This window comes from Arvicola amphibius, chromosome 5 (genome assembly GCF_903992535.2).
Source record: "Arvicola amphibius chromosome 5, mArvAmp1.2, whole genome shotgun sequence".
NCBI lineage: Eukaryota > Metazoa > Chordata > Mammalia > Rodentia > Cricetidae > Arvicola > Arvicola amphibius.
The window spans coordinates 59,915,848-59,932,081 of NC_052051.1; the positions used below are offsets into that span (position 1 = coordinate 59,915,848).

The 16,234-nt window shown below is 41.0% G+C and overlaps 2 protein-coding genes across 6 annotated transcripts in view; one reads left to right on the forward strand and one right to left on the reverse strand.

Annotated features, from left to right (window-relative positions):
• Cdin1 (CDAN1 interacting nuclease 1) overlaps positions 1 to 16,234 on the reverse strand; it is a 277,760-nt gene that overhangs the window by 129,076 nt on the left and 132,450 nt on the right. Inside the window, exon 11 of one of the 5 annotated variants that reach the window (XM_038330595.1) lies at positions 13,093 to 13,132. The exons of the other annotated variants lie outside the window; for them this stretch is intronic. Within the exon in view, the coding sequence (XP_038186523.1) occupies positions 13,108 to 13,132 (25 nt within the window). The 3' untranslated portion in view covers positions 13,093 to 13,107. Of the gene's footprint in view, positions 1 to 13,092; positions 13,133 to 16,234 lie in introns of those variants that run through there. 5 annotated transcript variants of the gene reach the window in all.
• On the forward strand, positions 7,580 to 7,850 carry LOC119814658 (ATP synthase subunit e, mitochondrial-like). Its single transcript, XM_038330597.1, has one exon. It carries the CDS (start codon positions 7,580 to 7,582, stop codon positions 7,790 to 7,792), a length of 213 nt encoding a protein of 70 aa, XP_038186525.1. The 3' UTR covers positions 7,793 to 7,850.

Sequence of the window (16,234 nt, forward strand, 5' to 3'; positions counted from 1 at the left end):
CCTGTTACAAGGGTAAACATTTTTTCCCATTGCACACATTAAGGTTCAAAACTAAGTGTCTTAAACTTCACTCAAAACATATAGATATAATAGTCACTCTTGGCTACTAGAAAGCCCGCGAGTCTGACATACTTTAAAGCCCCTCTGCTTAATGCTAACGAAGAAACGCACACATCTTTTTAAGGAAATAGATAGCCAACTTTATGACTGAAAGGAAGAAAACACAACTTTTGGAAAGATCCTTATAAAACAACATGGAGTAAATGAAAATCTAGAAAACCACTCTGGTAGCTGCCATAAATGCTTTAAACATTACATGTCCTGGGCCAGTGTGACAGCTCAGTGGATAAAGCTGCTGGCTGCAGAAGCCTGGGGACCTGAGTTTCATCTCCAGAGGTGGAAGGAAAGAAATCAACTCATCAAAGATGTTCTCTGAGCTCCACATGTGTGCTGTGCATGCCCATGCCCCTCATCCAACTCCACCATGAAACACTATACAACTAGATTTTCTGGTCACAAAAGTTATGGGAGCTCTTAACTTTTGTTTAGAGACATAACAAACACTTTCCAAATAATGTCACTTGCTTAAGTTTAACAAATGCATTTTTATTACAAAAAAGTTAAATGCTCAATAACAACAGTTGGAAAAACTAGAAAATGGAAAATGTTCCCATGACTTAAACACATTTCATTAAAAACTCTTGAGACCACCACCTTGTCTCCTCTTCGAGAATTCTTCAAAGACCTTGAAAGAACAATAATCAACATCATATGGAAGAACAAAAATCCCAGGATAGCCAAAACAATCCTGTAAATAAAGGAACTTCCGGAGGCAGCACCATCCCTGACATCAAGCTCTATTACAGAGCTACAGTAATGAAAACAGCTTGGTATTGGCATAAAAAAAGAGAGGTTGACCAATGGAATCGAATGGAAGACTGGATATTAATCCACACACCTATGAACACCAAATTTTTGACAAAGAAGCTAAAATTATATGATGGAAAAAAGAAAGTATCTTCAGCAAACGGTGCTGGCATAACTGGATGTCAACATGTAGAAGAATGAAAATAGATCCATATCTATCACTATGCACAAAACTCAAGTCCAAATGGATTAAAGACCTCAATATAAATCTGACCACACTGAACCTGATAGAAGAGAAAGTGGGAAGTAGTCTTCAATGCATGGGCACAAGAGACCACTTCCTAAATATAATCCCAGTAGCATAGACACTGAGAGCAACAATATATAAATGGCCAAAAGGTACTTACGGAAACCCTTAGGTATCAGGGAAATGCAAATCAAAACAACTCTGAGATACCATCTTACACCTTTCAAAATGGCTAAGATCAAAAACACCAATGATATCTTATGCTGGAGAGAATGTGAAGTAAGGGGAAGACTCATCCATTGCTGGTGGGAATGAAAACTTGTAAAACCACTTTGGAAATCAGTGTGGCGTTTTCTCAGAAAATTGGGAATCAACTTACCTCAGGATCCAGCAATATCACTCTTGGGAATATACCCAAAAGATGCTCAACCATACTACAAAAGCATTTGTTCAACTATGGCTATAGCAGCATTATTTGTAATAGCCAGAACCTGGAAACAACCTAGATGCCTCTCAATGGAAGGATGGATAAAGAAAATGTGGCACATTTACATATTAGAGTACTACTCAGTGGTAAAAAACAATGACATTTTGAATTTTGCATGCAAATGGATGGAATTAGAAAATACTATCCTGAGTGAGGTAATCCAGATCCAAAAAAATGAATATGGTATGTACTCACTCATAAGTGGATTCTTGCTATAAACAAAAGACATTGAGCCTATAGTTCATGATCCTAGAAAAGCTAAGTATAAATTGAACCCAAAGAAAAATATATAGATACACCTGGAAATTGGAAACAAACAGGATTGACTGGCTGGGTTGGGAGTCAGGAGGTTGGGGGAGAGGGGAGGGTAGGAGGAGAAGTGGAGGGGGAAGGAGAACTTGAGGGAATGGAATAGTTGAGATGGAGGAAGGACAGAGATGAGAGCAAGGAGAGATATCTTGATTGAAGAAGCCATTATAGGGTTAGCAGAAACCTGGCTCTAGAGAAATTCCCAGGAATCCAAAAGGATGACCCCACCTAGGACCCTGGGCAATAGAGGAAAAGGGGCCCAATCTTGATTTGCCCTGTAGTCAGACCGATGATTATCTTAAATATCACCATAGAGCCTTCATCCAGCAACTGATGGAGGCAGAGGCAGACCCACATCAGAGCACTTGAATGAGTTCCCAAAGTCCAGTTGAAGAGTGGAAGGAATGAGAACATGAGCAAGGAGGTCAAGACCATGAGGGGTTCACCCACTGACACAGTTTGCCTGAGCTAATGGGAGCTCACCAACACCAGCCTGACTGGAAAGGAACAAGCATAGGACCAAACTAGTTCTTCTGAATGGGACTGACAGTTGCATGGCTGGGGCAGACTAAGGGGCCACTGGCAGTGGCACCAGGATTTATCCCTACTGCTTGTACTTGCTTTTTGGGATCCTACTCTCTTTGGATGTATACCTTGCTCAGCCTAGATATAGTATGGAGGGACCTGAACCTTCCACAAAGCAATGTGCCTTACCTTCTCCGAGGATTAGATGGGGGTGGGGTAGGAGGGTGTGTGGAGGGAATGGGAGGAGGGGGAGGGAGTAGGAACTTGGATTGGTATGTTTTTAAAAATCTAACAAATTAATTAAAAAAAACTAGAAAAATGGAAAATGTTCCCATGACTTAAACACATTTCATTAAAGACTCTTGGTACCACCGCCTTGCCTCCTCTTGGAGAAGCTTCCAGGAACATATGGATATATGCATGTGCACATGTATTTATATAAGCTGAGCAGGTGACAGACACTTATGGTTTGGTCTGTTAATATTTGATACAGACAAAATGTTAAGAAAAAGAACTCAGCACCCCAACTTCTGAGGAAGCCTCTGCACAAAGAACTTAGGTTCCCATTAGGGGAAGTGACCTAAATGGTACTCAGTGCTGTAAGCTACTTCTGTGATCAATGCTTTGTTTTTGAGCCCAGATCGAGCAGAGAAGAGGCCTAGCCAAGCCCTCAGTTCTGAGGTTCCTTTTCCCACCTTCACTGAGCTAGTTTTACTTCTCTGTTTCATACTGAACAACAGTACTTTGGATCCCCAGAACCCTTGTAAGTGCCAGGTGGGTGTAGTGGTCACCTGTAATTCTAGCTTGGGAAGGTGGAGACAGGGCACCTTCAGAGCCAGCTGCTCAGCAAGACTCAACAGATTGATGCTCTCAGTTAGTGAGAAACACTGTATCAGTGCATAAACTGGAATGCAATTGAGTTCAATTCCCAAGATCAACCTCTACATTCAAACACACATGTGCATCAGCACCCACACACAAATATGTCCCCACATCATACAAACATGCACACTATATACGCATCAGGGGGGAAAAAACAAATAAACCATAACTCAGATACTCAAACCAGCTAAAAGACTGTATAGGATATTTGTGCATATTTCTACTATCTGAAAATTTGTAATGAGCAATATATTAAAGAGCTAATACACACCAATTCTATACTTACTATGCATTGACCAAGAATATGTAAAAATGCATTTATAATTATTAGTTTAATTGTTGAAGACTTTTTTATTTCTATTTATGCATATGACTGCTTGTGCCCGTGTGTAGGCACATATGTATGTTAGTGCTTACAGAGGAGAGGTATAGGATGCCCTGGAGCTGGAATTATAGGCAGTTGTGAGCAGCCTGACGTGAGTGCTGGGAACTGAACTGTGCTTCTCTGAAAGGGCAGCAGTGCTCTTAACCCCAGTGCCATCTTTCCTCCCCCACCATTCCTAATGATTGGTGGGCACATCTGTGCTAAAGAGATCACTCCTGGTGACCCTCTGGATAGCAGCTATTTTGAGGACGCCGCAGCCCTGCACTCTGGATCAATTTCCAGTGGCTCCAGCATATTTTTAGAAGGGAATGGCCGCCTAACCTAGCAAAGAACCCAGAACTAGATTCTTCAGATTGTAATGTTTACCGAAGTCGAGGAAAATCTTAGTCAAATTTAAAAGAAGTCACGAGGAGCTCACCCAGCCAGCAACATTTGTAAGTTTAGCACTTATCACCACCTGGGTGTTTAATGGACAGCAATGATAAATTTACTTGTCATTTATAGCATCCTAGCTACAAGCTAGCAACAAACCAAATACTTGGGTATTAAGTATTTATGAATATTTTAGTGATGAAAGCGAATCACTTCTTTTTTACACATGCTTAAGAAATAGCAATCCCTACCCCCTTATTTTATTATAATCCTTTAGAAAACTTTGGTGTTTAAGTTGTGAACATATTGGCTAAGCTGAGAGACACATGTGTTATGATGTGGTCAGACTCTGAAGAAGTCACACTGGAACACAATCGCGTATTTACCCTTTCTGCTTGATGGCTACAGAATATATGTAAAAGCATGATAGAGAAGTGGACTGCTGTCTGGGGATGCAGGAAGCTAGACATGGCTGTATTCAGGACAATGAGCATATACCAGAAAATCTTCATACTACAGTTGTCCTGCAGCCCAAATATCAAATGCCTCTAAGCAGAGGTATATCCAAGTGGCCATACATTTAAGGCCATCAGCATCCATTCCAAACTACCACAGTTACAGTCTGAATTAGAAATGTAGAGGGATCCAACTCAGTTTGTAGAATGACGTCATCTCAAACACTTCCTCAAACTTGCTTTGTCACAGTATGACATAAAGACTTTCCAGGCTCTTTTTGTTTTTTCTTCTGTGATTTGAAAGTATTCATTCACTGACTCATTTACTTTTGCTTTTCTTACTGTAGCATGATCACCTGACCGGTAGGCTTTACATGTGCTGTACATTGTGCATACATTCCTGGAGCCCAGAACAGCAAACGCAGCAGGCGATCAGAATGTAACTACTGAATGAGCGAAGACACTGCGTCTTAGTTAGGGTTTCTATCGTTATGACGACACACAAAGACCAACGTAACCTCGGGAGGAAAGGGTTTATTTGGGCTTACATATCTGCATCACAGTCTATCTCTGACGGAAGTCAGGACAGGAACTCAAATATGACAGGAACCTGAAGGCAGGAGCTGATGCAGAGGCCATGGAGGAGTGCTGCTTGTTGGCTTGCTCCTCATGGCTTCCCAACGTGCTTTCTTAGAGCACCCAGGACCATCAGTCTAGGGGTAGCAGACCCACAATGGGCTGGGCCCTCCCTCATTGACCACTAATTAAGAAAATGTCCCAATGCTGGATTTTACATAGACATTTAGTCAGTTGAGGTTTCCTCCTTTCAGATGACTTTAGCTTTTGTTCAGCTGACACAAAAATAGCGAGGGAACTACACTAACCTCCAATAGCTTCTCATTAATTTGGTAATTAGACATGCCAATTGAAATGCTCTTGCCTACCCTGGGGGAGTAAGTGGTTCTTGGATATAATCAAAGAGACACTGAGATTCAATAATTCTTGGCTTCTCAACAAACAGTGAATGGATGCTAACGTTCTTAGCTGATATTTTCTCTGTCCTGGGGCCAGGGTATAGATTGTCTCCTAAAAGGTCACAAGATTTGCCCCCAGTGGGGCAATGCTGAGAGGTAGTAATATATCTGAGCAGGGCATATTAGATCATGGGATTCCAGCCTTATGAAGGGATTAATGCTGTTGCCTGAAAAGGGTCAGGTGGAGCAGGAAAGGTCTTATTCCTGTCAGAATGGATATTATAAAAGGAATAAGCATATCCTCTCCACATGTTTTGTTTCCTGTCTTGTCATACGCCATCTCCCTTCTGCATACAACCTATGTGGTACCATCCACTTGCCTTGGCATGATGTAGCCATATGACCCCCTAGAACAATGAGATTCCTGTATGAGTCCTTTATCTCCAAAGCTCTGAGCTAAACAAACTAACTCTTTTTCTGCACAAATGCCTATATTGCTTTTTTTTTTTAAAAAAAAAAACTTTACATCAGTGTGTAAATCAACATGTAAATATGCATGGATGGAGGGGAGAGGACAAGTTCTTGCCTCCCAGCGCACAGGTTCTAAAGTCCGAACTCATGCGTCAGGTGTGGTGGCAAGGGAATTCACCTACTGAGCCATTTATCAGCCTTGTGCAAACAACACCATAACACAAACCCTTAGGAAGCAACCAGAATGCCTGGTGGGTACTGGGCAGGGGAAGCATCCGGCAGTCAGTCAGCTGCTGTCTCCACCAACATACTGGATTCTAAAGAGCCTGGTAGGAAAGTATGGCTGCCTTGTTCTATCTCCTTATTACACACATCCTTTTAATAAACACTATATTGGAGTGACAAACTTCGATTTTCCCACTAAATGGAAAGAATGAATAAATTATATAAAGTCCTTACTGTCAGTCATCAGGTGAGGGGTTTCATGAAGGTCCTGCATGGACACTGCAGGAAAACAAAGAACCAAAATGCTTATATTTTTTTTCTTTTTATTACTAAAAACCAAAGTGGTTAAAAAATTTTAGAATGAGGGCCGGGCGATGGTGGCGCACGCCTTTAATCCCAGCACTCGGGAGGCAGAGGCAGGCGGATCTCTGTGAGTTCGAGACCAGCCTGGTCTACAAGAGCTAGTTCCAGGACAGGCTCTAAAGCCGCAGAGAAACCCTGTCTCAAAAAACAAAAACAAAAACAAAATTTAGAATGAAAAATAAAATACATAACACAGTAAATTTACACAGTGCCATGGTTTCCATGACCTTAAGTTAGAAGCATGTCCACTCATTAGTTAATTAGGACACAGGAAAATAGAGGAAAGCAATATGAAACCTTTCTGTAAGGCAGAGAAAGCAGGTAGGGAACCCTCTCACAGCTCTGGGGAGAATCTGGGCATACTTACCTCCACCTCAGACTGCCATCCTCCAGAACTGAGAAAGCAAGCACGTTGTTTAGCTCCACCCTCATCTCTGCCCAGGGCATTCTGCCACAACAGCCCTAGCAAACTAATATACCCAGTCCGGACCGCTCCACTTTCTGTGACCTTTTCACACGGGCAACTTGCCAGGACGTAGAATCACCTAGCACAGAAACCTCTGGACTGGATTAAATGGGGAAGGAAGACCCACTATGAACATGGCCAGCACCATTCCATGGGCTGAAATTCCTATCTGAGTTAAAGAAGAAAGTGAACTCAAGAATTCATTGCTCTGGTTTCTGACGTCAGATGCAGTATGACCTGTGGCTACAAGTTCCTTCTGCCATGACAACCCCACCCTGATGGACTACATACCAGCTGAGCAGAAACAAATGCTTCTTTATTTTAGTTGCTTTTGTCTCCACGGCGGCAGCAACAATATGACAGATGACACTCTTTGGTGTTGGTCCAACGTAAACCGAAATCATGCCTTACAAGTGAAATCATCATCTTCATTATTTGATGAAGTCAGTGTAGGGAACTAGTTTGTAAAGATGCTGAGGACTGAAGAATTACACTGACGTTGAAATTTCTAGGACCCAAGTTAAGCTTCCGGTGCGAAGGTCACAGACAAGATGGTGCCCCCAGTTCAGGTCTCTCCGCTCATCAAGCTCGGCCGATACTCAGCCCTGGTCCTCGGCATGGCCTACGGCGCCAAGCGCTACAGTTACCTAAAGCCCCGGGCAGAGGAGAGGAGGGTGGCGGCGGAGGAAAAGAAGAGACTAGATGAGCTGAAATGGATTGAAAGAGAACGGGCAGAAGCTCAAGATGACAGCATACTCAAGTGAAGCGCCAGTGAGCTTGCCTTTCTTAAGTCGCTGAGGATGAATAAAGCTTTGTAGTGCGGGGGGGGGGGGGGGGGAAGAAATTTCTAGGACCCAAACAAAGCAAAGTTCTGCTTCTACCAAGGTCCCTGTGTGTAGGGATAAGTGGGCATTCCGAGACTGCCCACATGTCTTATACACTATCACACACACCAATTCCTTTTAAAGTGTATCCCACACAGGGATGAGGGTTTCCAGTTTAAATATACATGCACACATGCATGCATACATACATACATATAAACTTCAGATTTTTAGCACACGAGGATTAGTTTGAAATGTAGAGAAAGAAACATAAAAAAGATCGCCAGGCAAAATTGGGAACTTGAGGGTTGGGCAAGACTGGGCCAAGGGAAGATGGGGAGAGAAAAGTGTGAAGGGGAGAGCGGGGGAGCTCGGAGGAATGGGGTGCTTGGGATATAGGAAGGGTGGATATGAGAGCAGGGAAGCATATATCTTAATTTAAGGAGCTACCTGAGGGTTGTCAAGAGACTTGACCCTAGAGGGGTTCCCAGGTTTCCAGGGAGACGCCCCCAGTTAGTTCCTTGGGCAGCTGAGGAGAGGGAGCCTGAAAAGGCCAGTTCCTATAGCCATACTGATGAATTTCTTGCATATCACCATAGAACCTCCACCTGACGATAGATGAAGAAAATGACAGAGCCCCACCTTGGAGCACCGGACTGAGCTCCCAAGGTCCTGATGATGAGCAGAAGGAGAGAGAACATGAGAAAGAAAGTCAGGACCGTGAGGGAACCTCCAGCTGGCGACAGATGGGGAAGGTGACTGAGCCCCACATTGGAGCACTGGACTGAGCTCCCAAGGTCCCGATGAGGAGCAGAAGGAGCGAGAACATGAGGGAGAAAGTCAGGAACGAGAGGGGTGCGTTCACTCATGGAAACGGTGGGACAGAACTAATGGGAGATCACCAACTCCAGTTGGAATGGGACTGATGGATCTTGCGACCAAACCCGTCTCTCTGAGTGTGGCCAACAGCGGGGGCTGACAGAAGCAAAGGACAATGGCTCTGGGCTCTGATTGTTCTTCATGGACGGGCTCTGTGGGAGCCTTCTCAGCTTGGTCGATCACCTTCCTGGACCTGGGGGGAGTTGGGAGGACCTTGGTCTTAGCATAGAGTGGGGAACCCTGATGGCTCCTTGGCCTTGAGACGGAGGGAGGGGAGGTATGGGGGGAGGGGAGGGGAGGGAAGGGGGAGAAGGAGGGGAGGGAAGGGGGAGAAGGAGGGAAGGGAGGGGGGAGGAGGAGGGAAGGAGATGGAAATTTTTAAATATAAAAAAATAAACCATGAGAAGAAAAAAAAATCCCATAAAAAAAAAAAAAAAAAAGAATTAGAAGGTTTAGTCATTCTGGGCCTGTTTTACCTCCAGGTCCAAATCTCTGAATTGAGCAGGGGCTGCTCATGAAGATGTACTCCCTGTTTTCGGGGTCACTACAGCCTTTATGTCATCTGCCTAGCTCCTACAGAATCTCACTCTGGATCTGTGAGCAAAGAGGATGCTATTAGGCTCCCCGCCCACCTGACAATGTCTGAGATTACACCCCAGGTCCATGTGCATGTAGGTGAGCACTATACCGCTGAGCTACATCTCCAGCCCACCCATGCTCTTTATGAGAGCCATGGTGAGTTAAGATGACCAAATGGATATGCCATCTCCATGCAGACAGCTTAGCTTAGTCCACTCCACCCTTTCCTCATTCACAGTCCACCACTGATGCTTTCTTTTTCATTAATATTCCACCCAAGAGTTCACAACAGGCATTAAGAAAGAGATGTTTAAGCACTGTAGGTTAAAGATAAACACGATTCATTCAGACTTCTCAGGTCCTTCGTACTCTAATGCAGTAGGTGATATGGTGATATTTCCCTAAATTATTTGACTGCTAGCTTTTTTGGGGGGAGGAAGCATTTTAAAAACATAGTAGTCATTTTCCATATGAAACAAAATTTCTGTTTTTGTTAAATATATATCTTTGTAGTAATTATAGCATTTAAGATGGGATACAAATGGAATTCGAAAGGAATAAGACTGTATGATATGAGACTGGAAAATAAAATTTTCCATTTTTGTTGGATATGATATATTCAGAAAAGACAGCGTTATATATCTCTTGAAATTCAATAGAATAACTTTATATAATTCTTAACAGATAAAATTGAAATAAGAAGGTACATATTTATTTCCAAGGCACCAATTCCTCCTTTGCTTTAATTTGTAACATTTGGATTATTTGTGCAGTGAATTCTGAAGCCACTAAACTTGCCAGTAACAGTTAAGATATGTTTCCTGGTGCTTCTTATATGGCATCTGATCAACTAATCACAATAAAGTCTTAAACATACTAACATCGTGTGAAACAGTAACAATAGTTAGGTTTATCCAAGATGGTCTATTTCTCTCAGAAACTGCAGTCCGTTTCCTGATAAAGCATACGAATGAAGGGCCAGCCTGTCAAATTCTCCAGACTAGGAAATTCAGAGACCCATGACTGCTGCCATGGCACACAACATCAGAGCTGCAACCTGCCTTCCAAGTAGGAGGAATTTTGGGAAAGTCAAGTGTTGGAAAATGACCAAGTGCCATTAACACTGGAACACTTCTACATTTAGAAACTAGAACTACATTGTGCTTGCTAACAGTAAACCTTCCCCTTTATCCCAATATCATCCATGAGGGGTCTATTACCTGCCAGTCACTGTTCTAGTCTGGGGATACAGCAGGAAACAAATGAAATGAAAGTCTCCATTGCTGTGGAGTTTATATTCTAGTCGACCAAATCAAATCTAACACTGCAGCTCATGTTAGGAGAGAAAAAGGCTTCTGGAGAAATATCAACCGGGGAAAATAGATGGAGGAGGCTGGGTAGGGAGGGCCATGGAGGATCTAAGAAGCTGACTTTGCACCTGCCTTTTCACAGTGGTTTATGACAAAGGGCTTGGGGGTAACAACGAATATGCCCAATTTTAGGAACAAGGAAGCCAGAACAGCTGGTACAGAGTGAGTGAAGGGGCACATGACGTAAGACATGGCCAGAGCGATGATGGCAAGGGTGCAGTATATAAAGCCTGATACTGGCTCCTACTTTGGATCGCTAGGGAATCACTGTAAAAATTTAAGCAGAGGGTGAATATTATTTGACTTCTATTTAATGATTTGAATGCTAAGTTGAAAAACAGACTGAAGGAGCAAGGAGTAAAAGAAAGGAGAACATCTAGGAGCTACTTTAATAATCCAAATAGGAGATGATGGTAGACTGGGTGGGTGGTAGCAGAGATTTCGTGTATGTGCATGTGTGTGTGTGTGTGTGTGTGTGTGTTGTGTGTGTGTGTGTGTGTGTTTGTGTGTATTAGAGTACTGCAACAGTGGCTGAGGTTACAGCGAGATAACACACTCATTGCTGACACAGCATTCCATAGGCAGCCTGTGTCGCTGACATAAACACAGGACTGTTCAGTAGTCGGGAAGGGGAGCCACCAGCAGAGGAACACCAAGAAGTGGGACTCCCTCCAGTAGGGAGAACAGAACACGTCAACATCTCTGGACACAAGCTGAGGTTAACTTGCAGAGGGAGACTGAGAAAAGGAAGAAATATAGCAAGTGATTGTCATTTGGAACGGGGGAAAGAGAACAATAACAGAGAAACAGGGTGGCTTAAGGAAGGTATGTGTGGAAGGCCTCTGTCTCATCAAGCAGGAAGCAACAGAGATATTATCAGCTGTTCCAGACTGTGAGAGGGGATCTAGCAAACATTTTGCTTCAGCCAAGGTAGACAGACAGATGTGCAAAGGTTGCACACACATCCTTCTTAATACCAAACTCTTAAAAAGTAAGCCGCAACCTTGTTCCAAGTATTTCTTGCAAAGCATGATGCTCAATTTCATTTCCAGTTTGTGAATATCTAGAGGGTTGAACTGTATGATTATTAATGTTAATTGGTAAGAAATTAACCTTATAAGCAATCAATCCCAAATGAAGGAAACAATGGCTAAATGACGCAGTTAGGAAAGCACATGCCCATATATATGGCAATATAGATATTAAGGCAGCACATCCAGAGTTAATGCTACTGGAGCATAATGCGGAATCTTCCCCTCCCATCCTTATTATTGTCTACCAACTAGAAATAGTTTCTGGCTATGGGAAACCAAGCCCTAAATTTTCAAAGTACAAAAAGACAATACATATAGTCTTTAAATTTTAAAGTTGATCATATAATATACCCATATATACATATGTATGTCTCTGATAATTTTAGTGACTTAGGAAAATTAATCTCAAATAAAAATGATTTAAAATGGCTAAAGATATGTTCTAAGTATATATTAAGCTAAGCATATTTAAAATAATTGATATGATAGAATGATAATATGGAAATCCTTACTTAAAATGTCTCAGTATAGTCTACCAATTAGAAATAATATGTGTATTACTATGCAAAGATCAACGTTAAATTTTAAAAGTACAGTAAAGCTACATATCTTTGGTAATTTTAGTGATTAATGCCTTAATTAAGAGATGGGGTGCATGGAGACACATGCAATATACTGACATAATTCATCATATTGGAAAGAAACACATGATGAATGCGTGTGTGTGCTGTGAATTATACAGCACACATGCAAATCACACACTCATTACCACACACAGGCACTCTTTTCCACAGCCCACACATAGCAAATCTTCCAGGGCTCCCCCATCTGCTGAGATACTCTTTCGGAACAAAGCAGTTCACAGCATCTTTTGCAGAACAGTAATTCAAAAGGTGAAAGTCACGAGCATGGCGATGGAGAACAGACATTTTTAGTGTCTGCATCTCTACACGAGCTAAACTAGGGCTAAGTCCCTTATGTGTCTACTGTTCCATGTCTCACTTTAAACGAAAGACGAGGGATTGTAATAAGGCTGTTAGACACAATGCTAAATTAATATTTATTTATTTATTCATTATTTCATTCATTTATCTTAACTGTGAATAAACTGATCATTGACTGGTAATAACATTGGCCCACAGTTTCTCAATGAAGGAGTAATTATTTAAAAACATAACCCTTCGATACTATTTGTTTTTGAAAGAAATGTCCTAAGTGACAGCAACTTAAACATGAATATATTTAGTGCTTACACACTGGCTCATGCCTGCACGGGAAGGGCAGACTGCCTCCCCAAGCCTTGACACAGGTAGGGCACGTTGCAGTAAGATAGAAGTTCCACAGATACAAACGCCAGGCTTGAGCCATTGGACAGCAGCTCCTTCCCATTCGGTCAACTTAACTCTAGTTGAACAAAGCTAAAAGGTAAATATTAGTTAGGCTCTTGGACTGAACTCAGAGGAAAATAAATGACCTTATAAAAATATATAAAACTTAAAAGTAACTAAAGATGGCTCAGAGCACCTGTGTGGTTCTCATCCCTCCCCCTTAAGGGGCAGCAAGATGAAATTTTATAACATTTTAAAGATTTCTTGGAAATTTCAAACTCATTTTACCTTTTAATTAACCTATTTCCCCAGGAAGGCCTTGAATGCTCTCTACGAATGCCATGCATTTTCTTACTGCTGACAGTACTTGAAACCACACCTGAGCTCTTTCTTTACGCCTTCTGTGAAAAGAGGGCCTTTCACATACTTCCCCAAAGTTGTTCCTAGAACATACTACTGAGATTCCAAGACTGCGATGATTTGGATCGCTATGATCATGTCAACAAGTGACCGGAAGTTTCCCTAATCATGGATTTGACATCACAGTGAAATCCCTTCAAGTAAGAGGGCCAATGGCAGCAGAATACGTTGACCTACGTGTTCATGTACTACCTTACCAAACACGATGGACAGAAGTGGAAACAGCAATATATCCACATCACTACACATTTATACAGGTTTGTTTATATAACAAGTTCATATCAAAAAGACATTTATTCTGAGTCAATGTGTGCTTTGAGAAACAGTTTTGTCGGTTGTGCAGTTGTTATTATTTAAAGATAAACTCACCACAAAGCTGCTTTGACAGCCAAGCATGCACAGATTTTGCAAACCATACGGGAATTAGAATTCTCATTTAAATACATACATGCACTTTCTAAGCAAGGCATATCCAGAAATTATAACATTTAATTCTAATATCCCTAAGTCAGGAGCTATGTATTATTAGAATGTGTTTTTTTTTTTTTTAAAAAAAAAATAACCTTAAAATGTTAATACTTATAAATGCTTCAGAATCCATTTGCCGAAAAGATGACTTGAAATCCCATGTTTTCAGTCATGTAAAGAAATGCAGACTTGTTTCCCTATACAGGAGTTGGGTACTTTTTAAAGCTCAAAGAGTCATGTAGATTTTTTTCTGTTGTATTTTAACAAATTTAATTTAATAAACAGAATTCTTCAAACTTTTTTATCTTAAAATCACTTAGGGTACTACTAGGTTTAACAAGTTACAACTGGAATTTGGAGAGTTTTTGAAAAATATGCTTAAGTTATTTTGTATGGTTTAAAAGATATAATAGAATTATAAAAATTGGAAGATATAAGATTTTACGTCTTTACTTAGGAACATTTGAGCAAGATTAATAAAGAAAAAATTTTAAAATTTAATTAATTTCTTAATGAAAAAAATTAAAATATATAAGAAGCATAGACTGCCTTCTTTCAAATACCCACCTCTTAATATTACAGCCCCCTTTAATCTTTCTCTCAATTTAACATATTTTGCTGAGATATTTAAAGGAAGTATCAGGTGTCAAGTCACTCATCCACTACATAGTTTTTAATGTCTGGCTGGGGACACTTTCTTATATGACATAATTACATACATAATTTCTCACATAATTCCACAATGGCACTGTCACGTTTAACAAAACTAACCATAATTTCTATACTAAATGTTCAAGCCACTGTCTCCACAATATATTCTGTAGCCCATTTGATGGAATCAGGGGCAACAAGCTCCGCTGCATTTGTTTATGACATCTCTGGGCTCTGTCCTCGTACTTTCCCTTGTTGCCCTGGTTAGTCTTCCAACTTTTCTCCTGTTGCAGAAACTACTCTGACTTCTTCTGAACCTGATCCAGGGGCTAACAAACTGTGAAAGCTTCCAAACTTTTGCTATATATTTCTGGTGATAGAGAGGCAAACCCTGAGACTTTTTGCCTATTTAATGACTGAATATTTTTCAAGAAGCCTTGAAACAATTGAATCCCATATGTTAAGGAGTCGAAACTACAGTAAGCTTTCATTTGCTTGCTTGTTTCATGAAGCTTTGATACAGCAGAAATTAAAGTTTTACTGAATAGCTTTAAGATATTTCTTCATAAACCAAATGAGAAATCCCAAGTTTTTAACTACATTTCCTAGAGTATATAAAGAAATAATCAAAAACTTGGTCATTAGTCAATCTAGGAAAGATCTGCTCTGTTTCTCAACATCTCCCTCTCCCTGGATCCTCTGAACAAGGCAGACCGGTCCTCACTGCGTGTAGCCAGCGTGCAGCTCATACACCAAGAGCTGAGTTCCCAGAAGAGCTAACCAGCTCTGTCTGTCTCAGCACTGTCATTGAGTCACAGGCTCAACTTTTAAAGGCGACGGAAAATATAGAGGATTATGAAGTGCCGATGGAAAATGACATGCATCAGAAAATAGGGAATGGAACATTAATATGTCTTCATGATATTTCTGTTAAATAAAAATATAAATTAACATGGATAAGGCTGGCTTAGTCTTTCTTCAGTACAGCTTTAGCTAATAAAACTTCAAAAAGATCAGTGATGTATAATTTTTTGAAAATCCTAAATATGAATGACTTTAAATGGAACCATATGACGTGAACAGCAGAAAAGTAATCATAGCTAAAACTACCAAACTCAAATGAAATACATTCAAAGCTATGAGATGAAGGGCAATTAAGCACCTATTTTGACAATTTGAAGTGGTCAAGTTTTTAAACATATGACACCGGAACCTTAACCTATCTGTGTATGAGTGATAAATGAGGCATTTGGTGTCATCACATTCCCATAAATCACTTCCTGTAGCTGCTGACGGCTTTTATCAGATCTAACCTTTTCGAGCGTCTATTAGCGCACTAACATTTTCAACTTTGACACACGTGCAGTTTACAAATTCTGCAGCTGATTAACTCTGGACAGAAGCTCCCTGGGATCATTGTCTTCAAGTTGGGCAAAAGTCACAGGGTCTCAAAAACTCAGACACTTACATTACAGTACAGAAATCTCGAAGACTGTTAGGAGCTGGGCTGTGGAATTGCTAGGGGATTATTTGCTGTTGGGAAACAAATATGAACAAGGCATTATTTTCCATGGAACAAGTGATCTAGAAAGTACCAAGAAATTAAAAGCATTAGAAAACAAAAGCCTGGATGATGAGGGTTAATTCTAGTGG

Excerpts from the sequence above, each read along its gene's own strand:
- LOC119814658 (XM_038330597.1), top strand. The coding sequence starts at position 7,580 with ATGGTGCCCCCAGTTCAGGTCTCTCCGCTCATCAAGCTCGGCCGATAC.